This window comes from Scyliorhinus torazame, chromosome 14 (assembly GCF_047496885.1).
Source record: "Scyliorhinus torazame isolate Kashiwa2021f chromosome 14, sScyTor2.1, whole genome shotgun sequence".
Lineage (NCBI taxonomy): Eukaryota > Metazoa > Chordata > Chondrichthyes > Carcharhiniformes > Scyliorhinidae > Scyliorhinus > Scyliorhinus torazame.
In genome coordinates this window covers 96,553,341-96,580,550 of record NC_092720.1, presented here as the reverse complement: position 1 = coordinate 96,580,550, position 27,210 = coordinate 96,553,341, and the positions used below count along the sequence as shown (strand labels likewise).

Genomic DNA, 27,210 nt, shown 5'->3' with positions numbered 1-27,210 from the left:
TTTTGGACGGCCTCTTAACAAAAGGGAAACCCCGGAGTGCAGGGGCGCGTCCACCACGTGAGTATGGCTGATCCCGCAGGAGCGGGGAGACATAAAGCCCCACCAGGATTATCACCTGGAATGTCAGGTGACTTAACGGCCCGGTGAAGAGATCCAGAATCCTCGCCCACTTAAGAAGTCGGAAAGCCAACATAATCTTGCTGCAGGAGCCACAGGTGAGGGAGAAGGATCGATTGCGGGTAAGGAAGGGCTGGGTGGGACAGACATATCACTCATGTAACGGGACGAGGGGAGTAGCCATACTGATTAGTAAGAGATTTATAGTGACAAAGACGGTTACAGACCAAGGGGGAACAGTACGTCATGGTCAGCAGTGTCCTGTATGGGGAACCGGTGGTTCTGGTGAATGTGTACGCGTCCAACTGTGACTACACAGACTTTATAAATAAGACAATGGCTGAAATCCCCGGCATTGACACACACCGATTGATTGTGTGGGGGGTGCGACAACTTCAACTGTGTACAGGACTTGACGGACCGATCAAACCCCAGAACAGGGAAAAAGACAGGCATGGCTAGGGAACTGGGAGCATTCAGGACCAGATCAGGGCAGTGGACCCATGGCGGTTTCTACACCCCGGTGACAAGGAACTCTCATTCTTTTCGCTGGTGCGCAAAACATACTCAAGGATAGATTTCTTTGCAGTGGTAAAATCGGTGCTTCGAGGAACAGAAAGGGCTGAATACTCCACGATAGTAATCTCCAACCACACTCCACATTACATGGATGGGAGGTTGGGAGGTGGACCTGCCCAACACCCCACATGGAGGCTGGACACGGACCTCTTGGCCGACAAGGTCTTCTGCCAGAAAACATCACAGGCCACAGGCGGGTACGTTACTAATAACCAGAACGGGGAAGTCTGACCTTCCACTTTCTGGGAGGCCCTGAAGGCTGTGATTAGGGGAGAGTTTATAGCCTATAAGGTGCCTAGAGACAGGGAAGAGAGGGAGGCCAGGCAACAATTGATCTACTGCATTCTGGAGGTCGACGGAAAGTACTCCCAAGTCCCTGACCATAGAGCTTCTGGTGGAGAGGAAAAAGATACAACTGGACTTTAAGCTGCTATCCACCAGGAAAGCAGTGCACCAACTCCGCCGGTCACAGGGGACCTTCTAGGAACACAGAGGAAAGGTTGGCCACATACTGGCTCACCAGCTGAAAAAGCAGGCAGCCAGGAGTGAGATAGTCCAGGTGAAGAATAGCAGTGGCAGGCTGGTAACTGAGCACAGTGTTGCTCTATGCGGATGACCTGCTCCTTTACGTCTCGGACTCACATAACGGCCTGAAAGCAATCATACAGCTCCTGGAAGAGTTCAGAGCCTTTTCGGGCTACAAACTCAACCGAGCGTTCAATACCTTCTACCGAGGGCGGCACACCTCAGGGCCCCAAACTGGGGCGGGGAGATGAAACGGTTCCTCGATGGACTGGACATGCCAGTCGCGGGGGACGATAGGCAGGGGGGAACTGGAAGCATCAATAGGATTGGGAGAGATCATGCTCCATTGCGGCTGGGCAGGCGCTGGGACCCTATGGCAGACTTCTATAAAATATTTGCACCAGCCCTGGCCCCACACCCAAGGGATATGTTCGTAGACTTGGCAGCGAGGAGCACCCGGACTCCTATGCTAACACAGGCTACAATATCGCTGATACCGAAAAAAGACAAAGACCTGATGGAATGTGGATCATACAGACTCATTTCACTCCTGAACGTAGATGAAGATACTCGCAAAGGTCCTGGCCAAGAGACTGGAGAACTGGTCGCAGAGGACCAGACTTTTCTTTTTTTTTTTAAGGGTAGACAGCTAACTGCGAACATCAGGTGGTTGCTGAATGTAATAATGACCCAATCCAGGGAAAGAACATCAGTGGTGATCGTCTCCCTGGACGCAGAAAAGTACCTCTTTGAGGTATTGGAGTGGTTTGGGCTAGAGCAGGGTTCACCTCGTGGGTGAAACTCCTGTACAACACCCAAGGCGAGCGTTCGGACCAATACCACGAGCTCTGAATATTTCCAGCTGCCCAAGAGGCACAAGGCAGGATGTCCACTGTCCCCGCTCCTACTCGCACTGGCAACTGAACCCCTGGCAATCGCTCTGCGAGACGCAAAAAGCTGGAAGGACATTCAAAGGGGAGGCAGAGAGTCGCTCTATGCGGATGACCTGCTCCTCTACATCTTAGACCCACAGAACGGCCTGAAAGCAATCATGCAGCAACTGGAAGAGTTCGGAGTCTTCTCGGGTTACAAACCCAACCTGGGCAAGAGCGAGGTATTCCCGGTGAAACCAAATGGGGGTTGACAAAGCTGGAGGGACTACCATTCAAACTAGCCCAAAACAAATTCCGCTACCTGGGGATCCAGATAGCCCATGACTGGACGCGGATCCACAAGTGGAATCTGACCAATCTGGCGGAGGAAGTTAAAAAGAATCTTCCCTGGCGGGGAGTGTGCAGACTATCAAGATGAACCTATTGCTGAGGTTCCTCTTCCGGTTTAGATTCATATTGATCTTCATCCCGAAGGCCTTATTCCATAAGATAGACAAAATTATCATGGCGTTTGTGTTTTTGGGGAGGGGGGGGGGGGGGTAAGAACCCAAGGATCCCTAAATCGATACTGCAAAGGAGTAAAAATATGGGGGGTCTGACCCTGCCGAATCTACAATACTACCACTGGGCAGCAATGGCAGAGAGGGTGAGGGTATGGATACGTGTACCCAGCATGGAATGGCTGAGGTTGGAGGAGTCCTCCTGCAAGAGAATGCTCCCATCCCCACTGACAAAGTACACATCCTGTCCAGTGGTGGTAGCCCCACTGAAGATGTGGAACCAAATGAGGCAGCATCTGGGTCTAACTGAGATGTCCCCCTTGGCCTCAATCTGCAGCAACCACAAATTCCCACCAGCCATGCACGACTCCACCTTTAAAAATTGGAGACAGGACGGGGGAGGGGAGAAACGGGAATGCTAGCTGTTGGGGACTTTTACAGAGGGGACAGACTCGCGACCTTGGGGAACTGACAGAACTTCCGACAGGACATAGAACATTACAGCGCACAACAGGCCCTTCGGCCCTCGATGTGCGCTGACCTGTGAAACCACTCAAGCTCATCTACACTATTCCCTTATCGTCCATATGTCTATCCAATGACCATTTGAATGCCCTTAGTGTTGGCGAGTCCACTACTGTTGCAGGCAGGGCACTCCATGCCCTTACTACTCTCTGAGTAAAGACATCTGTCTTATATCTATCTCCCCTCAATTTAAAGCTATGTCCCCTCGTGCTAGACATCACCATCTGAGGAAAAAGGCTCTCACTGTCCACCCTATCCAATCCTCTGATCATCTTGTATGCCTCAATTAAGTCACCTCTTAACATTCTTCTCTCTGACAAGAATAAAGAACAAAGAACAAAGAACAAAGAAATGTACAGCACAGGAACAGGCCCTTCGGCCCTCCAAGCCCGTGCCGACCATGCTGCCCGACTAAACTACAATCTTCTACACTTCCTGGGTCCGTATCCCTCTATTCCCATCCTATTCATGTATTTGTCAAGATGCCCCTTAAATGTCACTATCGTCCCTGCTTCCACCACCTCCTCCGGTAGAGAGTTCCAGGCACTCACTACCCTCTGCGTAAAAAACCTGCCTCGTACATCTACTCTAAACCTTGCCCCTCTCACCTTTAACCTATGCCCCCTAGTAATTGACCCTTCTACCCGGGGAAAAGCCTCTGACTATCCACTCTGTCTATGCCCCTCATAATTTTGTAGACCTCTATCAGATCGTCCCTCAACCTCCTTCATTCCAGTGAGAACAAACAGAGTTTATTCAACCGCTCCTCATAGCTAATGCCCTCCATACCAGGCAACATTCTGGTAAATCTCTTCTGCACCCTCTCTAAAGCCTCCACATCCTTCTGGTAGTGTGGCGACCAGAATTGAACACTATACTCCAAGTGTGGCTTAACTAAGATTCTATACAGCTGCAACAGGACTTGCCAATTCTTATACTCAATGCCCCGGCCAATGAAGGCAAGCATGCCGTATGCCTTCTTGACTACCTTCTCCACCTGTGGACCTGTACTCCTAGATCTCTTTGACTTTCAATACTCTTGAGGGTTCTACCATTCTCTGTATATTCCCTACCTCCATTAGACCTTCCAAAATGCATTACCTCACATTTGTCCGGATTAAACTCCATCTGCCATCTCTCCGCCCAAGTCTCCAAACAATCTAAATCCTGCTCTATCCTCTGACAGTCCTCATCGCTATCCGCAATTCCACCAACCTTTGTGTCGTCTGCAAACTTACTAATCAGACCAGTTACATTTTCCTCCAAATCATTTATATATACTACAAACAGCAAAGGTCCTAGCACTGATCCCTGTGGAACACCACTGGTCACAGCCCTCCAATTAGAAAAGCATCCTTCCATTGCTTCTCTCTGCCTTCTATGACCTAGCCAGTTCTGTATCCACCTTGCCAGCTCACCCCTGATCCCGTGTGACTTCACCTTTTGTATTAGTCTACCATGAGGGACCTTGTCAAAGGCCTTACTGAAGTCCATACAGACAACATCCACTGCCCTACCTGCATCAATCATCTTAGTGACCTCCTCAAAAATCTCTATCAAGTTAGTGAGACACGACCTCCCCTTCACAAAACCATGCTGCCTCTCACTAATATGTCCATTTGCTTCCAAATGGGAGTAGATCCTGTCTCGAAGAATTCTCTCCAGTAATTTCCCTACCACTGAAGTAAGGCTCACCGGCCTTTAGTTCCCTGGATTATCATTGCTACCCTTCTTAAACAGAGGAATAACATTGGCTATTCTCCAGTCCTCCGGGATATCACCTGAAGACAGTGAGGATCCAAAGATTTCTGTCAAGGCCTCAGCAATTTCCGCTCCAGCCTCCTTCAGTATTCTGGGGTAGATCCCATCAGGCCCTGGGGACTTATCTACCTTAATATTTTTTAAGACACCCAACACCTCGTCTTTTTGGATCTCAATGTGACCCAGGCTATCTACACACCATTCTCCAGACTGAACATCTACCAATTTCTTCTCTTTGGTGAATACTGATGCAAAGTATTCATTTAGTACCTCGCCCATTTCCTCTGGCTCCACACATAGATTCCCTTGCCTATCCTTCAGTGGGCCAACCCTTTCCCTGGCTACCCTCTTGCTTTTTATGTACGTGTAAAAAGCCTTGGGATTTTCCTTAACCCTATTTGCCAATGACTTTTCGTGACCCCTTCTAGCCCTCCTGACTCCTTGCTTAAGTTCCTTCCTACTTTCCTTATATTCCACACAGGCTTCGTCTGTTCCCAGCATTTTAGCCCTGACAAATGCCTCCTTTTTCTTTTTGACGAGGCCTACAATATCTCTCGTTATCCAAGGTTCACGAAAATTGCCGTATTTATCCTTCTTCCTGACAGGAACATGACGGTCCTGAATTCCTTTCAACTGCCACTTGAAAGCCTCCCACATGTCAGATGTTGATTTGCCCTCAAACATCCGCCCCCAATCTATGTACTTCAGTTCCCGCCTAATATTGTTATAATTAGCCTTCCCCCAATTTAGCACATTCATCCTAGGACCACTCTTATCCTTGTACACCAGCACTTTAAAACTTACTGAATTGTGGTCACTGTTCCCGAAATGCTCCCCTACTGAAACATCTACCACCTGGCCGGGTTCATTCCCCAATACCAGGTCCAGTACCGCCCCTTCCCTAGTTGGACTGTCCACATATTGTTTTAAGAAACCCTCCTGGATGTTTCTTACAAACTCCGCCCCGTCTAAGCCCCTGGCACTAAGTGAGTTTTAGTCAATATTGGGGAAGTTGAAGTCTCCCATCACCACAACCCTGTTGTTTTTACTCTTTTCCAAAATCAAACTCTGACGAAAACAGCCTCAAGTTCCTCAGCCTTTCCTCATAAGATCTTCCCTCCATACCAGGCAACATTCTGGTAAATCTCCTCTGCACCCTTTCCAATGCTTCCACATCCTTCCTATAATGCGGCGACCAGAATTGCACGCAATACTCCAAATGCGGCCGCACCAGAGTTTTGTACAGCTGCAACATGACCTCATGGCTCCGAAACTCAATCCCTCTACCAATAAAAGCTAACACACCGTACGCCTTCTTAACAACCCTCTCAACCTGGGTGGCAACTTTCAGGGATCTATGTACATGGACACCGAGATCTCTCTGCTCATCCACACTGCCAAGGATCTTACCATTAGCCCAGTACTCGTCTTCCTGTTATTCCTTCCAAAATGAATCACCTCACACTTTTCTGCATTAAACTCCATTTGCCACCTCTCAGCCCAGCGCTGCAGCTTATCTATGTCCCTCTGTAACTTGTAACATCCTTCCGCACTGTCCACAACTCCACCGACTTCAGTGTCATCTGCAAATTTACTCACCCATCCTTCTACGCCCTCCTACAGGTCATTTATAAAAATGACAAACAGCAGTGGCCCCAAAACAGATCCTTGTGGTACACCACTAGTAGCTGGACTCCAGTCTGAACATTTCCCATCAACCAACACCCTTTGACTTCTTCCAGCTAGCCAATTTCTGATCCAAACTGCTAAATTACCCCGAATCCCATGCCTCCGTATGTTCTGCAGTAGCCTACCGTGGGGAACCTTATCAAACACTTTACTGAAATCCATATACATCACATCAACTGCTTTACCCTCATCCACCTGTTTGCTCACCATCTCAAAGAACTCAATAAGGTTTGTGAGGCACGACCTACCCTTCACAAAACCGTGTTGACTATCTCTAATCAAATTATTCCTTTCCAGATGATTTTCATCCCATCTCTTATAAACCTTTCCAAGATTTTGCCCACAACAGAAGTAAGGCTCACTGGTCTATAGTTACCGGGGTTGTCTCTACTCCCCTTCTTGAACAAGGGGACAACATTTGCTATCCTCCAGTCTTCTGGCACTATTCCTGTAGACAAAGGTGACTTAAAGATCAAAGCCAAAGGCTTAGCAGTCTCCTCCTTAGCTTCCCAGAGAATCCTACGATAAATCCCATCCGGCCCAGGGGACTTATCTATTTTTACACTTTCCAGAATTGCTAACACCTCCTCCTTCTAGTCTAGTAGCCTGAATCTCAGTATTCTCCTCGACAACATTGTCTTTTTCCTGTGTGAATACTGACGAAAAATATTCATTTAGCACCTCTCCTATCTCCTCGGACTCCAAGCACAACATCCCACTACTGTCCTTGACGGGCCCTACTCTTACCCTCGTCATTCGTTAATTCCTGACATATCTATAGAAAGCTTTAGGGTTATCCTTGATCCTACCTGCCAAAGACTTCTCATGTCCCCTCCTGGTTCTTCTTAGCCCTCTCTTTAGGTCCTGCCTAGCTAACTTGTAACTCTCGAGCACCCTAACTGAACCTTCATGTCTCATCTTTACACAAGCCTCATTCTTCCTCTTGACAAGTGTTTCGACTGCTTTAGTAAACCACGGTTGCCTTGCTCGACCACTTCCTCCCTGCCCGACAGGTACATACTTATCAAGGACATGCAGTAGCTGTTCCTTGAACAAGCTCCACATTTCCATTATGCCCATCCCCTGCTGTTTTCCCTCTCCATCCGATGCATCCTAAGTCTTGCCTCATCGCATCATAATTGACTTTCCCCCAGATATAACTCTTGCCCTGCGGTATATACCTATCCCTTTCCATCACTAATGTAAGAGTAATGGAATTGTGGTCACTATCACCAAAGTGCTCACCTACCTCCAAATCTAACACCTGTCCTGGTTCATTACCCAGTACCAAATCCAATATGGCCTTGCCTCTCGTTGGCCTATCTACATACTGTGTCAGGAAACCCTCCTGCACACATTGGACAAAAACAGACCCATCTAAAGTACTCAAACTATAGAGTTTACAGTCAATTTTTGGAAAGGTACAGTCCCCCATAGCAACTATCCTGTTGTTTTCGCTCCTATCCAGAATCATCTTTGCAATCCTTTACTCTACATCTCTGGAACGTTTCAGAGGCCTATAGAAAACCCCCAATAGGGTGACCTCTCCTTTCCTGTTTCTAACCTCAGCCCATACTACCTCAGTAGACGAGTCATCATCAAACGTCCTTTCTGCCACCGTAATACTGTCCTTGACTAATAATGCCACCCCTCCCCCTCTTTTACCACCTTCCCTGAGCTTACTGAAATATCTAAACCCCGGCACCTGCAACAACCACTCCTGTCCCTGCTCTATCCATGTCTCCGAAATGGCCACAACATCAAAGTCCCAGGTGCCAACCCATGCCGCAAGTTCACCCACCTTATTCCGGATGCTCCTGACCTTTAAGAAGACACACTTTAAACCATCTTCCTGCCTGCAGACTCCTGCAACTTTGAAACCTTACTCATGACCTCACTACTCTCAACCTCCTGTATACTGGAGCTACAATTCAGGTTCCCAAGCCCCTGCTGAACTAGTTTAAACCCTCGCGAAGAGCATTAGCAAATTTCCCTCCCAGGATATTGGTGCCCCTCTGGTCCAGGTGTAGACCATCCCGTTTGTAGAGGTCCCACCGACCCCAGAATGAGCCCCAATTATCCAGAAATCGGAAACCCTCCCTCCTGCACCACCCCTGTAGCCACGTGTTCAACTCCTCTCTCTCCCTATTCCTCGTCTCGCTATCACGTGGCACGGGTAACAACCCAGAGATAATAACTCTGTTTGTCCTAGTTTCCACCCTCGCTCCCTGAATTCCTGCCTTACATCCCTATCCCTTTTCCTACCTATGTCGTTGGTACCTATGTGGACCATGACTTGGGGCTGCTCCCTCTCCCCCTTAAGGATCCCGAAAACACGATCCGAGACATCACGCACCCTGGCACCTGGGAGTCAACACACCAACCGCAAGTCTCTCTCGTTCCCACAGAATCTCCTATCTAACCCCCTAACTATGGAGTCTCCAATGACTAATGCTCTAATCCTCTCCCCCCTTCCCTTCTGAGCAACAGGGACAGACTCTGTGCCAGAGACCTGTACCCCATGGCTTACCCCTGGTAAGTCCCCCCCCCCAAAACAGTATCTAAAGCGGTATACTTGTTACTAATGGGAACGACCACAGGACATGAACACGCGCACTTGCGCACCTCCAAATTAAACACTTTCTCCGCAATGTGACGGCAAGGTACCCCAGGGCCTCGAGAGACACAATACTAGAGGAACTAATAGTAAGGAGGGGAGGGGGGGGAAAACGTTGGGAACTTCTATGGACAATCACTGGATAGGGCAAGACTACTTGGACGAGGCTGATGGAAATGGGAGGACGAACTGGAGATGGAAGCAGGCTGGGGATTCTGGAGCGAAGCAGTGTACAGCCAACTCCACCACCTCCTGTGCTAGGCCAAGCCTCATGCAGTTCAAAGTGGTGCACAGAGCCCACCTGACTAGAACCCAAATGAACAGATTCTTCCCAAAGGTGGAGATAGTTGCGAACAGTGCCAGAGGGGCCCGGCCAACCACACCCACTTGTTCTCGGCCTCCCCCAGACTTGTTGGGTCCTGTACAGTCTTCTTAGAGGTGATTTCCAAGGTTGTGAGGGTCAGGGAGGAGATGTGGCAGTCTTCGGGATGTCGGACCAGCCAGAAGTACATATGGGGAAGAGGGTCCTGGCTTTTGCTTCCTTAATCTCATGCTGGAGGACACTGCTCGAATGGCGATCAGCAACACCATCCACAGCTGCAAACTGGTTGGCAGACCCATCGGAATTTCTCCATCTGGAGAAGGTCAAAGACACTATCCGAGGGTCGGATGGCGGCTTCCACAAAGCATAGGGGTCATTCACCAGTGTGTTCCAAGACCTATTCGAAACCAATAGTGATTTGGAATAAAGGGAGGAGGAGGAGGATCAATGAGGACAGATAAGATCACACAGAATTGGGGGGGGGTAGGGGGAGAACAGCAAGGAAGGAAACCAGGGAAGTATCAGGAAGGGACATGGGAAAAGAGCAGGGGGGGGGGGGGTGCAGGGAGCCCCCTCCAGCACAGCAAAACTATAGTGATAACTGCAACAACCACAAAAATGGAAGATATAAAAATACAATACACATGGCGAAAGAAGGGGCCAAGATGGAGCCCGACTCAATGGGGGGAGGGGGCAGTGAAAGGGGTACATATAAATTGTACATAAGAAATGCCTCACTCTGTAAAGTTGTGTTTTTTTTTATATATGTCTAATTGTTAAAATTGGAAAATTCTAATAAAAATATTTCCTAAAAAAAATGAACGATCGGCTTGAAATAAACTAAAATTCAAACCAAAGCTAATTTGGAATGTCAGCTAATTAATACAGACAGAAGGAGCTAACAACATTTTAAGAATAGGATTAACTTTGAATGTTTAGAGGGGTAGCGGTGCTGGGTCAGCAAAAGGGTACGCTTCCAGATGGAGAAGGTGGTGGCAGATCAGGGGGGTAGATATGTGAATGTGACAGGGGCATTGGAGGGGAGATTAGTGGCGCTGTTAAGTGTATACGGTCCCAATTGGGACGATGTAGAATTCGCGAGGAAGGTGTTTGGGGCTATTCCCCACTTAGACACGCATGAGCTGATTGTGTGGGGGGGGGGGGGGGGACTGGAACCTGGTGCAGGAGCCAAGGTTGGACAGATCACGGCCGCGCTTGCTGGTCCCATCAGGGGGGGCGAAGGCGCTGGCTGGGCTAATGGTGGAAATGGGAGGGGTGGACCCTTGGAGATTCCTGCACCCAAGGGAACTGGAGTATTCGTTTTTCTCAGCGGTCCACAAGGTATACTCGTGGATCGACTTTTTGTGGTGGGGAAGGCTTTGCTGGCTGGAGTCAAGGGGTCGGAATACTCTGCAATTGCAGTGTCAGATCACGCTCCACATTGGGTGGATATGGTGCTAGAGAAGGGGGCAGCGCAGAGACCGGGGTGGAAACTGGATGTGGGGCTTTTGGGGAACCAAGTGTTCTGTGAGAAAATTGAAAATGTAATTAAGGAATATGTAGGTTTCAATTGTACGGGTGAGGTGTCGAAGGCAGTCGCCTGGGAGGCTCTAAAGGCGGTGCTGAGAGGTGAGGTAATTTCGTTTAAGGCCAGGGTGAATAAGGAGCAGAGGTTGGAGCGGCAGAGGGTAATAGATGAGATGTTGGAGGTAGATAGGAGGTATGCAGAGGATGGGGACCCGGCGAAGCAGGAAAAGAGGAAGGAACTACAGGCGAGCTTCGACCGACTGTCCACCAGGAAGGCGGTGCGCCAACTGAGACGAGCAAGGGGTGCAGTTTATGAACATGGAGATAAGGCAGGCAAGCGGCAAGGGAAATTCTTCAGGTGAAGGATAGGGCAGGGAAGTTGGTGGTGGCCCCAGTGCTGATTAATAAGGTTTTTGAGGAGTTTTATGAGAGGTTGTACAAGTCAGAGCCACTCGGAGGAGACCGTGAGATGCAGGAATTTCTCAATGGGTTGGAGTACCCGAGGCTAGGGGAGGGGGCAGGGCTACATTAGAAGGAGCAATAGTGGAGCAGGAGATAAAAGGTGCGATTGGGAGGATGCAGTCGGGGAAGGTGGCAGGGCCGGATGGGTTTCCGGTGGAATATTATAAAAGATTTAAGGATAGGTTGGCACCCCTGATGGTGGGGATGTTTGAGGAGGCGATAGGGAAGGGGGTGTTGCCGCAAACCTTGGGGTAGGCATCGATTTCCCCGTTACTAAAAAAAGATAAGGATCCGATGGAGTGTGGGTCGTATCGGCCCATATCACTTCTGAATGTGGACGTAAAAGTGTTGGCGAAGGTACTGGCGGGTAGGCGGGAGGAGTGCCTCCCGAAGGTAATAGGGGAGGATCAGACGGGGCTCGTGAAAGGGAGGCCGCTGTTTTCGAACATTAGGAGGGTTTTGAACGTTGTTATGGCACCGGCGGAAAGAAAGGAAACAGAGGTAGTTGTGGCATTGGACGCCGAGAAGGCGTTTGATCGGGTAGAATGGGGGTACCTGATGGCAGTGCTGGAGTGGTTTGGGATTGGACCAAGATTTGTGAACTGGGTAAAGCTATTATATAAGGAACCGAAGGTGAGTGTCCGCACAAATAATATCAGTTCGAGATATTTCTCTCTCCACCGTGGGACGAGACAGGGATGTCCTATGTCTTCCCTGCAGTTTGCACTTGCGATTGAGCCATTGGCCATCGCATTGAGAAGTTCGGGAGCATGGAAAGGAATAGAGCGGGGTGGGGGGGGGGGGGGGGGGGGGGGGGATAGAGCATAGGGTGTCCTTATATGCCGATGACTTGCTGCTGTATGTGTCGGAGCCGAGTGCGTCGATAGGAGGAATATTGGAGCTACTGTGGGTATTTGGGTATTTCTCGGGGTACAAGTTGAACCTGGACAAGAGTGAGTACTTTGTGTTGTCTCGGCCGGGGGTGGGGGTGGGGGTGGGGGGGCTGCCATTCCGTAGAGCAGGGACTCATTTTAGGTATCTGGGGGTGCAGGTTGCCCGGGAGTGGGGGAGGCTTCGCAGGTACAACATCACTAGTTTGGTGGGGAGAGTGAAAGCCGATCTGGCAAGGTGGGACGGCTTTCGTCTGTCACTGGCAGTTAAAATGAATGTGTTGCCGCGATTCCGGTTTATTTTTCAATGCCTACCGATTTTTCTGCCAAAGTCTTTTTTCAGGGAGATTGAGGGAAGGATTACCTCATTCATATGGGGAGGGAAGGTGGCCAGAGTGAGAAAGGTGCTGCTACAGAGGGGAAGGCAGGCAGGGGGTTTGGGTCTCCCGAACTTGTTGTACTACTACTGGGCAGCGAATGTGGAGAAAGTGCAGAGCTGGGTCAGAGGGGTGGATTCTCAGTGGGTCAGAATGGAGGAGAGTTTGTGCAGGGGGTCGGGGCTGAAGGCACTTGCAACAGCGCCGCTCCTGATAGCTCCGGGGAAATATTCAGGGAGTCCGGTAATAATAGCTTCATTGAAAATCTGGAGGCAGTTTCGCCAACACGTCGGGTTGGGTTTAGGGTCAAGGGAAATGCCGATTCGGGGGAACCACAGATTTGAGCCAGCGAGGTGGGATGGAAGTTTTCGGAAATGGGAAGAGAAGGGGATTAAGACGCTAAAAGATTTGTTTCTTCGGGGTCGGTTTGCAGGATTGAGGGAGCTGGAAGCGAAGTATGGGCTGGAGCAGGGAGAAGGGTTTAGGTACATGCAGGTTTGGGATTTTGCCAGGAAGGAGATACAGAGCTTCCCAGAGGAACCGGCCTCCACATTGCTGGAGGAGGTGTTGACGACAAGAGGACTGGAGAAGGGGGCAGTGTCAGCGGTGTACGAAGCTATTCTGGAAGAGGATAAGGCACCACTGGAAGGGATCAAAGCAAAGTGGAAGGAAGAGCTGGGAGAGGCTATTGAGGAGAGGGTCTGGTGGGAGGTGCTCCGGAGAGTGAATGCCTCCACCTCATGTGCAAGGTTGGGGCTGATACAGCTGAAGGTGGTATATAGAGCGCACCTCACGAGGGCGAGGATGAGCCGATTTTTTGAAGGAGTAGAGGATGTGTCTGAGCATTGCGGGGGGTGGGTGGGGGGGGGGGCGCGAATCACGTTCATATGTTTTGGTCCTGTCCAAAGCTAGGGGAGTACTGGAAGGAGGTGTTTAGGGTAATTTCCAAGGTGGTGTGTGTGAAACTGGACCCGGGTCCCCAGGAGGCCATATTTGGGGTGTCGGACCAGCCAGGGTTGGAAACGGGAGCGGAGGCAGATATCGTAGCCTTCGCCTCGTTGATCGCCCGAAGGCGGATCCTGCTGGGATGGAGAGCAGCCTCTCCACCCAGTGCCCTGGCATGGCGGGGGGACCTGTTGGAATACTTGACCCTTGAGAAGGTTAAGTTCGAACTGAGGGGAAGCTCGGAGGGGTTCTACAAGTCATGGGCACTATTTATTATGCACTTTCAAGAACTGGATAACATTGAACATTAGTTGGGGGGGGGGGGGGGGTGGGTGGGGGGCTGTGTAGATTAAGGGTGACTATGGGTAATCCCGGATTCCTTTTTGTCATTTGTTTATGTAAACATGTGGGCTGAGGTTTGGGGGTTGGGATCGTTGTTATTACGGGGATTGACATATCTTGCTGACTATTGTTTATTGTTGATGGGTGTAAATGTGGGAGAAAATGTGAAAAAGGAGAATAAAAAAAAAGTTTGAATGTTTAAATCAGAGAGAGATGTCACAGAGGTTTTCAGTAACACAAAAGGTGTGAGTGTAACATGAATATGACTGTTTACTTACTGGTGACCCTGAAGCAGTAAAGTCCTGCCTTTCATCCCACCAATGTCCCACATGATAATGCTGTGGTCAGATGCTCCGGAAAACAGTAGTCGATGGACGGGATCCCACCAAAGAGCTCCTATACTGCCTGTTAGAACAAAGAGCAGGGGAATGATACACACCACAAATGCAGACTTCTTGTAATAAAGTATGAAAATCATTCGCCACAGAGTACATCAATATAATACACATTATTCTTAGTGCAGTGTTTTATTCAGGTTGAGGTTACGTGCGTGGGGGAGCAGGGCCCATTAGTGCATGAAAATGGAACTCACTTCCACAATTGACGTAGAAGCATCAGTATCAAGCAGATCAGAACAGAATATCCTGTTCATATTAAATGCAGAGTAATACATAAGAAGTTCACAAGATTCAAAGGGATGTAACTTCAGTTGCTGAGGGAAGCAAGAGTGGAAATTTTGGAGACTGGTGCCAAAATCGTCCAACTCTCATTAGGTATGGAAGTTTTTGCCAGAGGACTGAAGCATTGCAACAACATCCACATGCATTTATATGGTTGCTGAATACAACTGATCATTCCAAGGCACTTCACAAGAGTGTTACCCAACAAAACTTGACACTAAGACACTATTAGGGCAGATGAGCAAAAGCTGAGTTAAAGATATTTTGAGAAGCTTCTTAAAGAGAGAGTGGGAAGAGGTTTAGGGAGGACCTCCCGGGGTCAGGAAACTAGATGCCAATGCCACAGTGATTAGTCAGCAATGTTCAGGTCAGACCTTTGAGGAGCAAGATATCTTGAATGGTTGAAAGACTCAAGGAGATCACAAATGTAGGGATTGATTTGAAAATACAGGTGAAAATCTTAAAATTAAGACACTGCGCAATTGGGAGTCACTGTAGGTCAACAAGCACAGGGTGATACGTTGTTAGAACTTGGTGCAAATTAGGCTACAGGCAAAGTTTTGGATGAGCTGAAGTTTTTCAGAGGGTGGAAGATGCGAGGCTGACTAGGACAGCATTGGAATCATTATGTCCAGCGGTCACAAAAGCGTGGATGAAGATTTCAGCAGTGGCTGAGCGGAGACAGTGGTCAAAACTTTCTGGCCGTTCCCGCCGGGGGCATCTTCTGGTACTGTTTGGTGGAGCAAAATCTCCAGCATGGGCTGGTAGGGCTGAATGGCCTGTTTCTCTGCTGTTCATTCTATGTAATAATATTAACAGGGTGCAAATTCAAGGAGGCCAAGACTTCATAAGGCAGAAAAGAATTGTTTGGTTGAGTGCATGATATAGAATGGGTAGATTTATTTACAAATGTGATTTATTTCCCCATTTCATTATGAAATTTAGAGGTATAGGATCGGCTGAGACAAAGATCTAAATTGGCAGAAATGATCTACAACCCATCAGAAATAATATTAGAGATAGCTCTGCAGTTTGATTGGGTCCCAGATTATTTGAAAACACAATGTGTTGTCAAATGTGATTGAAGGGATGGATAGAGGCACCCAGTAATGAGTGGAATCATTGACAGAGAGACATAAAGCACTGTCAGACAGCATCCAGCACGTGCAGTAAGCATGTACACATCACCTTCATGTCCTTTTAACGCTGAAATGATACTGCAAGAATTCTGTTCAAGCTTTAATAACGTGATCTGTCCGGAGTAATCACCCACAAATGCATGGCTTGTTTCTACATCATATCTGAATAAATCGTGAGTTAAAAATAATAAAAGCTGATGCCATTCTTCACCCAACACAACAAGCAACATGACAAAATGACTTTAAACTAAAAAAAGGCCAGAATGCAAAATGACTGCCAATTTTCTAATGCCCACTTCGCAGTAATACTCAAAGATGAATTTATATCAAAACATCTTCTTATTGAAGCACGAATATATTTTGAGCTGAGAGTATGTCTACAGCAATGACAAAGGCAGGCCGTGTTCCTTTTAATGGGCACGATCTAATGGAAGTGTCTAATTTGTGGCAGGTTTTGCTGGTGGGCGTTCCTGCTGGCTCTGTCGGAGAGCTCCCCACCGCCATCTAACCACACTTAGTCACTTCTTTGGGCTTTGTGGCGTTTTTCCCCAGTCAAGCCCACACTTAGCATTATTTTCATCACTAGGGAGCTGAACTCACTGGCCAAGCCGGTTCCTCAAGAAATTGGGCAACCCTTTTGAAAGGGTGTGCAGATCTCCAAGAGGGCTTGGGATCCCCCCACCCATGGGCAATGCCGCCCCACACACATGGACATTACTCCACACCCTCCCAAATGATGACCCCCCGCAATGGGGTCGCCGAGCAGCCACCGATCTTTAGGCCTTCCCATGCCCCATTTCGGGAACCCCCACCATTTACCTCCACTCACTCCTCCTCCCCTCCCCCCTCTCACCCCCCAGCATTCCAGAAGCCCCTTCATACCCATCTGGCACCCCCCACCCCAACCATTCATATCCCCTCCACCATTCTTTCACGGGCATGGCATCACAGGCCCTGACCCTTGGCAGTGCCACCCAAGCACTGCCACCCCAGCACCAAAGCAGTGCTCCTTCCAGCTTTGCAGTGCCACCCAGGCACCATGGCAGTACCAGGGAGCTATGCTGCTCTGTCCCTGACCACCCAGGGGCCTCCGATGGCCCGGGAGATCCCAGAGTGCCGTCCCGCCTGGTCCACGTTTGTATGCACCAGTACTGAACGGCACGCCCTGGTCATTAAATGGCGGGAGCCTGGCAGATCCTGGGTGAGCCAGCCAATGTGGGTTTAAAACCTACTTGCTCACGTCCATTGTGTGCAGGATCATGATCGCAACGCCTTGCGAGGTCTGGATAGTTCTCGCGGGGTGTACTGGCTGCCGGGAAGCCCACAGGAGGCTTCTCTCGGCATTTAATGGCCGCATTGCACTCCTATCCGGGCGCGATGTGGCGCATAGACCATGCCCAATATTTGTTAACTGCTCAAGGACAACTTTCCGACAGATTCTCCAGACAAGACGACAAGAATGAGTACAAAAAAATACTTTCAGATGTAGAGCATCTTCTTGAATTCTGAACTCTCACCTAGTTAAAACAAAATTGAGGAAAAATCAATTCTGAAATATTACATGGAGCAAAAAGCTCAATTTCCATCACACTGCACGTCATGGATTTCTCAAATTAATTTTTTTTTGTTTTACCGACTAAACGGATTCCAGAACCAACGGTTACAAATTCTGGATAACAATATTTTTTTCAGATTCTGTGGACTATCAGTCTGTAACTGTGAACTTAGAAATCAGTGTGTAGAAGAGGGGTTCATTTTCCATCCCCGCCTACTGCGGCAACAGTAGTGGGTGGGATGGAAAAGTTTGATGGACCATTTAAAAGGTTGGTTGACCTCCGGCAGGAATTTCCGGTTTTGGGGCGGGCGTGACTGGAAAATCCCGCCCACAGGATCAGATGTTAAGCAAGCCACATGAAAATGAATACCTTACTCTTCTTCCAGAATATCACATTGACCAACCTTGATACTGATTTATTTGCCTCTGTGTCTAAAAGAGAATCAGGGTAAAGGATACTGTAAGCAGGAAGCCCATGCACCAAAACAGTGTCTTCCCCGTAGACATCCACTCCTGGTACACATCCAGCTGAGGTATTTGTCATGTCCTGTGCTTATAACCCATTCAGACTCTGGAGAAAATATCACGGCTGAAATACGATTCTGATGTGCTACAACGGGAAAGAAAAAGTCACCATTACGAAATGTTAATTGTCATTAAACAAACTGGTGGAAGCTATGTTTGTGTGCCATTACGCGATGTACTGCACAAGAGTACTTTTGCCTCAGTTTAATTCACTAATGGAAAAGTACAGGGGCTGGTTTAGCACAGGGCTAAATTGCTGGCTTTGAAGACAGGCCAAGGCAGGCCAACAGCACGGTTCAATTCCCATCCCAGCCTCCCCGAACAGGTGCCGGAATGTGGCGACTAGGGGCTTTTCACAGTAACTTCATTTGAAGCCTACTTGTGACAATAAGCGTTTTTCATTTCATTTCAAACGGACAGAATCATAAAATGAGCTTTCCATGTTCTCAGCAGTAGAAGAAAGTTCTCCCTACTGAACATAAAGAACGGTGTTGAGGTGGAGTGTTGACAAAGAAGTCTTGGGAAATTGCTGCAGTGCATTTTGTAGATGGCACAGATGTAGCCATGGTGCATCAGTAAGGAAAAATTGTCACGGGATCTTTTAAATCTACCTGAAAGAGTGGAGAGGGTCTCAGGTTTACATTTCATAGATTATCATAGAATTTACAGTGCAGAAGGAGGCCATTCGGCCCATTGAGTCTGCACCAGCTCTTGGAAAGAGCACCCTACCCAAGGTCAACACCTCCACCCTATCCCCATAACCCAGTAACCCCACCCAACACTAAGGGCAATTTTGGACACGAAGGGCAATTTATCATGGCCAATCCACCTAACCTGCACATCTTTGGACTGTGGGAGGAAACCGGAGCACCCGGAGGAAACCCACGCACACACGGGGAGGACGTGCAGACTCTGCACAGACAGTGACCCAAGCCGGAATCGAACCTGGGACCCTGGAGCTGTGAAGCAATTGTGCTATCCACAATGCTACCATGCTGCCCCTTCACAGCATTCCTTTCATAATATACTATTAGTGTAGATTACATACTCCGTCTCGCAGCAGGGCAAGAACACATTGCCCAATGTCTGAGAATTGAACCAAAAAGCCAAGACTAAGTCAAGGTGATGCTAAATGCATCAGTGAAAAATTATTGTTAATGCCCAAACTAAAGACTATTAAAAGTGAATGACAGCTAAGCATGCAGCAATTTTTATGCAAGGAAAATTTGTCTGAAAAGCAATTTTTCAAAATTATTAGTTGTTGAGCAATATTGGTTAAGGTTTAGTTCTCATTTTTGGTTGCATAAATTAGAACTAAAACAGCAGACTTTTCATTTTAATGCACAAATACTTTTCCGAGCACCAGACCAATGGAAACCCAGATGTTCAGCATATAATGCCAATGCCTTCCTACCACAGTGTCATTACAATGACACATCATCAGACTGCTAAACCGAATTGCAAAACAGTGTGGCTCTGATGATAAAAAATTACTTTTGCAGTTCTTTCCCTGGCCTCTCACCGACAAAGCTATCACAGGAAGATTTTTTTTTAAAAGCAAAAAAAGGAAGAAAAACTGCCATGGAAATGCAAGACAGCAAGAAACAAATGCTTGGAGACATGTCCAATCAACTGGAATCATTGTTCAAGCAGCCGGGTGATCACATCCTTTTGAGCATCGCTGTTGGGGAATTCACTAAGTAAAATGTGCTGCATCTACAATGCATAGGAACTGTAACAGAATGCCTCGCCACGAAAAGGCTTCAAGCCAAGTTCGGCACTGCTCATTTATGAAGAACAGCATCAGACAAGAAATTGGGTTAACTAGCACAAGTCACAAGCATCGAATTATTCAGCTATAAACACATCAGGTTAAAGAAATTAGTACAAAGGGCAAATTAGACATTTAGATTTCTGTTACTTTTCAACAAAACAATTGGGTTTTTTAAAGAAAAATGGTATTTCAATGACAGAATACAGTGAACATATACCATCAGTTAAAAAACAAAAAAGGAAAGCAGAGTGACATGGTGGATTAGACTTTCAAATCCAGTCTAGAGTGCTGCAACACAGTTTCCTCTGCTGCAAAAATCAAGAACCTAAATATACCATCCATTAAAGGCAATCTCAACTCTTCAAACAGCACACAAATCCCCAGAGGTGGCTAAGGGACAGGAAGATAGTTATTTTCTTCATCTACAAACCGGAGTCCAGAATAGAGACAGGTACATGGGGAGATCATTTTGGAAATATAGGAGTAGGAGTAGGAAATATATAGGAGTAGGCTATTTGGCTCCTTAAAACTGCTCCACCAATCAAAGAAATCATGTTTGATCTTCTATCTCAGAGCCATTTTCCTACACTACCCTCACTTTCCTACACTACCCTCACAACGTTTAAAGTTTTCAATATCTAAAAAAATATGTATTTATGCCTTGAATAAACTCAGCCCAAGGGCACAGCCCTGAGTGAAACAATTCCTCCTCATCTCAGTTCTAAATAGCCTGCCCCTTATTCTGAGACTACGGGAGAGATCTTCCGGCTGTTCACATCAGCGGGATCTTCCATGGCACACTGGCACCTCGGATTTCCCAGCGGCGTGGGAAGATCCTGCCGCGGGCCAATGGGGGGCCACCTCGCACTGCCGGAAAACATGCCATGGGAGGTCACAGAATCTCGCCCATTGTCCCTAGGTTCTCGAACCTCTCCAGCCAATGGAAATACCCTTTCTGGGGCAGCATGGTGGCACAGTGGTTAGCACTGCTGCCTCATTGCACAGAGGACCCAGGTTCGATCCTGGCCCCGGGTCACTGTTTGCGTGGAGTTTGTACAATCTCCCCGTGTCTGCGTGGGTCTCAGCCCCCATAACCCCAAAAGCTGTGCAGGGTAGGTGAATTGGTCACGCTATATTGTCCCTTAATTGGGTACTCTTCTTTAGAAAAGGAAACACCCGTTCTGCATCTATCCTGTCGAGCTCTACAAGAATTTTGTACACTTAAAATACTATTCCTAGCACCAGACCAATGGAAAACCAGTTGTTCAGCATACTATGTCAATCCCTTCCTACCATAGTGCCATTGCAATGACACCTCATCAAACCTGCAAGACAGTGTGGTTCTGATAATAAAAATGATTTTTGCAGTTCTTTTCCTGACCTCTCACATTCAAAGCCATCACAGGAAGATAAAAAAGGCAATAAGGAAGAAAAAACAGCAACAGAAATACAAGACAACAAAAAAAAGCTTGGAGACATGTCCAATGAACTGGAATCAATAGATGAGATCATCTGTTCATTCTTCTAAACTCTAGTGAATAAAGACCAGTCTCTTAAATCTCTCCTCACAGGACAATTTCTGCATCCAGGGATCAGTCTGATGAACCTTCATTGCACTCCCTCTATGCCAAGTATATGCTTCCTTGGTTAAGGAGATGAAATCTGTGCCCAGTGCCCAGAATTCCAGGTGTGATCTCACCTAGGCTCTATACAATTGCAGTAAGACTGTCATACTCCTGAATTCAAATGCTCTTGCAACAAAGGCCAACATTCCATTTGCCTTCCTAATTGCTTGTTGCACCTGCATGTTATTTTTCAGTGGCTTATGCACAAGGTCACCTGGTCCCTTTGGACATGAACAGTTCTCGATCCCTCACCATTTAGGAAATCCTTCTATTTATGCTTTTCCTACCAAAGTGGATACCTTCACGTATTTCCACATTTTGCCATCTGCCATGTCCTTGCATACTCACTTAAGACTGTCTAAATCCCCTTGCAGCCTCTTTGCATGCCCCTCGCAACTGTCATTCCCATCATATTTTAAGTCATCAGCAAATTTGGAAATATTGCATTTTGGTCCACACATCCAAATCATTGATATAGTTACGAATAGCTGGGGCCAAAGCATTGACCCTTGCAGGCCAACTGGAGAATTACCCATTTAGTCATAATCTGTTTCCTGCCCATTAACAAATCTTCAACCCATGCCGGTATATTACACCCAATTCCACATGCACAAATTTTGCTTACTGACCTTGTGTGGAACCTTATCGAAAGCCTGCTGAAAATTCAAATACACCACATCCACTGGTTCTCCCCTATCTATTCTGCTAGTTACATTTTCAATACAACCAACAGGTTTTTCAAACACGATTTCCTATTCATAAATCCATGTTGACTCTTCACTATTCCACCATCTCCCAAATGTCCAGTTATCACGGTTATACCAGATTTTTAGCATTTCCTCTCCTACTGATGTCAGGCTAATAGATCTAGAATTCCTTATTTTCTCTCTCCATCCATGCTTAATATTAGGGTTACATTTTCTACCTTCTAACCTGCAGGAACCATTCCAGAATCTAGAGAATTTTGGAAGATACCACCATTATCGCTCCAACCACTTCTTCCATGTAGATCATCAGTTCCTTGGTTCTCAAAAGAGAGATTTTTTTGAATCTTCCTCCACAAAAGACAGACACAATTGGGCTGGATTCTCCGTAGCCCGACGTCAAAATTGGGATCGGCGACCGGGCAGAGAATGGATTCCAATGCAGGAATCGGGGCAGGAGCCGGTTTGCGATGCTCCGCCCCCTCCAAACTGACGTCATCGGGACGCATTGCCGTTGCAATGCATTGGTGCTTCATCGATGCTCCGCCCCCGATGGGTCAAGTTACTGACGACACGGATGACGGGTGATCCAGCGGTCGGAAATCCAGCTTGCCGGCTGCGGAGTGTCCAGCGGCACCACACTCATCCGGGATCCATGCCGCTGGCCTGGGGGATTCTGTTAGGGCTGGACAGCGGGTGGGCTGTGGGGTTGGAGTGGGCAGGTTAGGGTTCCAGCATGGCATGTTTTTCGGCGCGATCGGTGCAGGTCATCAGCCCTGTGCGTGCGCAGCCTGGGAACTGGCGATTCTGCGGCCGTCATTCGCACAATCTGTGGCTGTTTCATTTGGCATCAGTGCTGGCCCCTCACCAATAGCGGAATCGGTGAGGGGTTCACAATGATTTTTCCATTGTGAAACTCCCACGGATTCTCTGTTCACGCCGGCACTTAGCCTCAGGAACGGAGAATCCAGTACAGAGAATTTGTTTAGTTTCTCTACCATTTCCATATTCCCCATTATGAATACTTCTGTCCCTGCTCGTTAGTCTTTGCTAATTGTTTTTCCTTTTTACAGACCTATAAATGCTTTTACAGTCTATTTTTATGTTTCTCGCTAATTTACTTACACCTTTTATTTTCTCTTTCATCAGTTTCTCGGTCCTCCTTTGCTGAATTTTAAAATACTCCCAATCCTCAGGCTCATTACATTTTTGTCAACTTTATAAATTGCTTCCTTTGATCTAATATAACCCTCAACTTCTCTCGTTATTCATGGGTGGATCACATTTCCTGCTGGGCTTTTGTGTCTTAAGGAATATATATTTATTGTAAACTATGTATTATATAAACATTCTTTAAATGTTAACAATTGACAGTCTATCATACCGTTTAAATCTACCACAACCAACTTGCCCTCATACCTTCGTAGTTTTGTTTGTTTAGATTTTTAAGACCTAGTTTTGGATTCAAACTTAATGTACAATTCTATTATATTATGGTCACCCATCTCTAAATGCTCCTTTTACAATTAGATTTTTTGTTAGCTTTTCCTCATTACACAATATTAGATCAAAATAGGCCGTTCTCAAGTTAGTTCTTCAACATATCCCTTTAGAAAACCATCTTGTATATATTCCAGGGATTTGTCCTCCACAGCATTACTGCCATTTAAACTTAACCAATCGATATGTAGATTGAAGTGCTTCATGATTACCCTTGTTACATGAACTTCCAATTTCCTGATTTATACCACTACAATTTGGTGGCCTATTAAGAACTCTTACCAATGTTTGCTGCTCCTTGCTGTTTCTTAGCTCCACACAAACTGAATCTACTTCCTGGTCTTCCAATCGAAGATCCACTCTCACAAATGTACTGATATTATCCTTTATTAACAGTGCTACACCACCTCATTTTCCTTTTTGCCTATCCTTCCTAAATGTTGACTACCCTTCAACATTCAGGTCACAGCCTTGGTCACCCTGCAGCCACATCTTTGTAATGGCAATTCGGAAAGGTTTGTTTACCACAATTTGTACTGTAAATTCATCTACTTTGTTGTGAATGCTGCATGCATTCAGATATAGAACCTTTAGTTCTGTTTTTTTATGATTTTCACAACCTCTAGCCTTATCTGCTCGTGCATTCTTAATTTTATACCCTCGGTCTCTTCCTGCCACACACTGATAACCATTTTCATCATTGCTACCTTTCCTCTCTTAAAAAAAAAATCTTCCCTCACACGAGCCCTCACTTCTGCTATTTAGTTTGAGGCCTTTTCTACCACCTAGTTGTACAACTCACCTGAACACCTGTTCCAGAACAGTTTAGGTTAAGATCATTTCAATGGTACAGCTCCCATTTTCCCAGTACTGGTGTCAGTGCCTCACAAATCAAAACCGCTTTCTCCCACACCAATCTTGGAGCCACGCATTTAACTCTCCGATCTTGCTTACCGTATGCCAATTTGCTCAGAGTTTAGGTTATAATCAAACAATTATTACCTTTGAGATTATATATATATTTTTTAAAAATTTAGCTCCTAGCTGCTTATACTCTTAAGTGGAACCTCTTTCCTGGCCCTAACTATGTTGGTGGTACTGATATGGATCCTCCTCCTCCGACTACAAGTTCCTTTCCAGATGTCCCAAACTCTGGCAACAGGCAGACATCACAGCCTTCTGGACTTGCGCTCACAGATTGCAGGACTGTATTAACCTCCCGCCTGCTTGAATGGCTTATTTACCATGTTGGCACAGTCAGTTCGCTCATCCACCCTGCAGCACTCGCTTTCTTGTGCAAAAGCTGACAAAAACATCAAACCGGTTGGACAATTGCAACGGCAGACACCCCTCCACTTATACATTCTTTACCTGCCTCGTGTGCAGTCGCACACTCCTGTCTATCACCATGTACCAAATCAGTTGACCTCATCCCAAGGGGCGTGACTGCCTCCTGGAACAAAGCATCTAGGTAATTTTCTCCCTCCCTGATTCACCACAGTGTCTGCAGCTTGGCCTCCACATTAATGACTCAGAGCTATAGCTCCTTCAGCCAGTCACTTGCTGTACATCAGCTGCTTTGGGTCACGCAGGTGTCCAAGAGCATCCACATCCTGCAGCTGCCACATATCAACTGCCTAGCTATATTTATAGCTTTTAATTAATTAAATGATTATTCTTAGATTAAATATTAATTAGCCTGATCTATATCTATACATTATTATTTCAGTCAATGTTCTACTTACCACAATTAAAGTTCCCTACTTAACATAAATAGGAAATACTCACCAGCCTCCCTAGTTAAAATAAATAGGAAATACTCACCAGCCAACCTCATACGATTTACTACTATTAGCAAACATTCTACTACTAATAAAACCTTGAATTACCAGAGTTTTGAAAGGTAAATGAGAAAAATACTCTGACCAATAAACTACCTGCTTTCCTGTGACACCACACGACTCACTCAGAACCCAACGGCTCCCCCATGGAGCTACACCGAGTCGGTTCTTTTGAGAAGCCCGGCCAGCTGCTCTCGCACTTTTTAATAAAAGTAGCTGCTTACGTAAACAGCACCACCTCCCTCACTGCACCAAATTCCCTCAGTCACTAAATTCCAAAGATCACACTTGGTGACAAGCCACTGTCTTTGTGCTTGCTTACTTTTAACCAAATTTGCTGGGCCAGAAACCCATGGAATTGGATGGAATTCTTACCCTCCCCAATATTACTGTCCAATGGAGGTCAATGTCAGTTTCATTACTGAGAGGTTTGGTTAAAACTGATTCTCTCCAGCCTAGCTCTCGTGCAACATCCTACAGTAAACCCAACTCTAAACTAATCCCATCTTGTATGACCTTCTGACTCAGTCGACCGAGATGGTCTTTGAGAACTTCCACATTTTCCCTGGTCCAATTATTACCTTCACTCTAGTGAAGTAAACGATGTTATTCGAGCAGACAAAGGAGATTTAATACTTTTTTTTCCCTGTTAAATCTAGTATTACGTCTTAGTTCAAGTGGCTGCTTCATGTAAATATTTTATTGTATCTGACACCTTGGTCAGTATACATTACCTCAAGCGAACCCTCCATCTCTGCTCACAACATCAAGAAATGCAGAAACAACTTTAACCTGTAAATTTATTGAAAAACGAATCCTGCTGTCTTCCTTCCCGGTTAACAACCAGTCCCGTTGATCTTTCATGAAAACAGTAATTTGCAACTTTCCTTCCACCCTTAACTCTTTTTAAATCTGCATAATCTGGTTTTCTATTCTATTCTACTCTACAATGCTCAGCAGCAATGGAACTTAGGATTCACAATATTTTTTCCCTATGCAAAAGTCACACCATAAATGAATGCATGTGCCTGCATGCCAAAGTTACCAAAATCATTATTACTTTCAGGTGGTGAGAAAAGTTGATAATGTGGCATCTAGTTTGGTTCATCATTTGATGGCCTCCTGAGATAGAGTGGGGAAATGAGACACCTCCTCTCCTGCAACAGATCTTAATGGACAGGTTGGGTGATATGTTCCACAGTCTGGGGCTCATGGTCACAATTGCACTTTGGGGTCATCCCTTATTTTCTACTTAGGGAGATGGGGTTGCACTGTCCAAGCCGTATGCAGATTCAGCTGAACATCTGAGAAACGTTGAAGCCAGGGAACACTATTGTTGGGTCAGAGGATTAGGTTTTTATAAGTTGTACTGTTGGGTCAGAGGATTAGGTTTTTATAAGTTGCATCACTCCCACTATTCCACTGGTCTGGGTAGTGGCTTGATATCAGTTGTGTAAATATTCACTGCTGTTTCCCAGAATGGTTGGTGCAATTTTAGTGCTTCCTTGGTAGATGTTTCATGTTTTCGTGAATGGGAAAGTCAGTGTTGCTCATGATATATTCCATTTTATGGGGCACCAATGCGAATAGCTGGAGGGACAATGTGGGACAATGCTGGGAGCCATTTTGTTGTAAGGGACTGAAGTCCCTGGCACTATGGCAGCATTGATCTGTACGACCATGATCTTTGTGTAGCAGCTGCAGGACCATAAGACAATGCAGTAGTCTGCAGTAGCATAGACAAGGACCACTATTGTAATGTGAAATGTCCTGGTTGTGCTCCCCCCATGACATTC

General features: G+C 46.7%; 1 protein-coding gene across 1 annotated transcript in view; it reads right to left on the bottom strand.

The window, feature by feature from the left end:
- Positions 1 to 27,210, bottom strand: part of wdfy1 (WD repeat and FYVE domain containing 1) — a 91,417-nt gene that overhangs the window by 42,883 nt on the left and 21,324 nt on the right. Inside the window, exons 5-7 of the mRNA XM_072474523.1 lie at positions 17,905 to 18,055; positions 15,940 to 16,052; positions 14,350 to 14,476 (exon numbers count right to left, since the gene is read on the bottom strand). Coding sequence (XP_072330624.1) covers positions 14,350 to 14,476; positions 15,940 to 16,052; positions 17,905 to 18,055 — 391 coding nt within the window. The remainder of the gene's footprint in view (positions 1 to 14,349; positions 14,477 to 15,939; positions 16,053 to 17,904; positions 18,056 to 27,210) is intronic.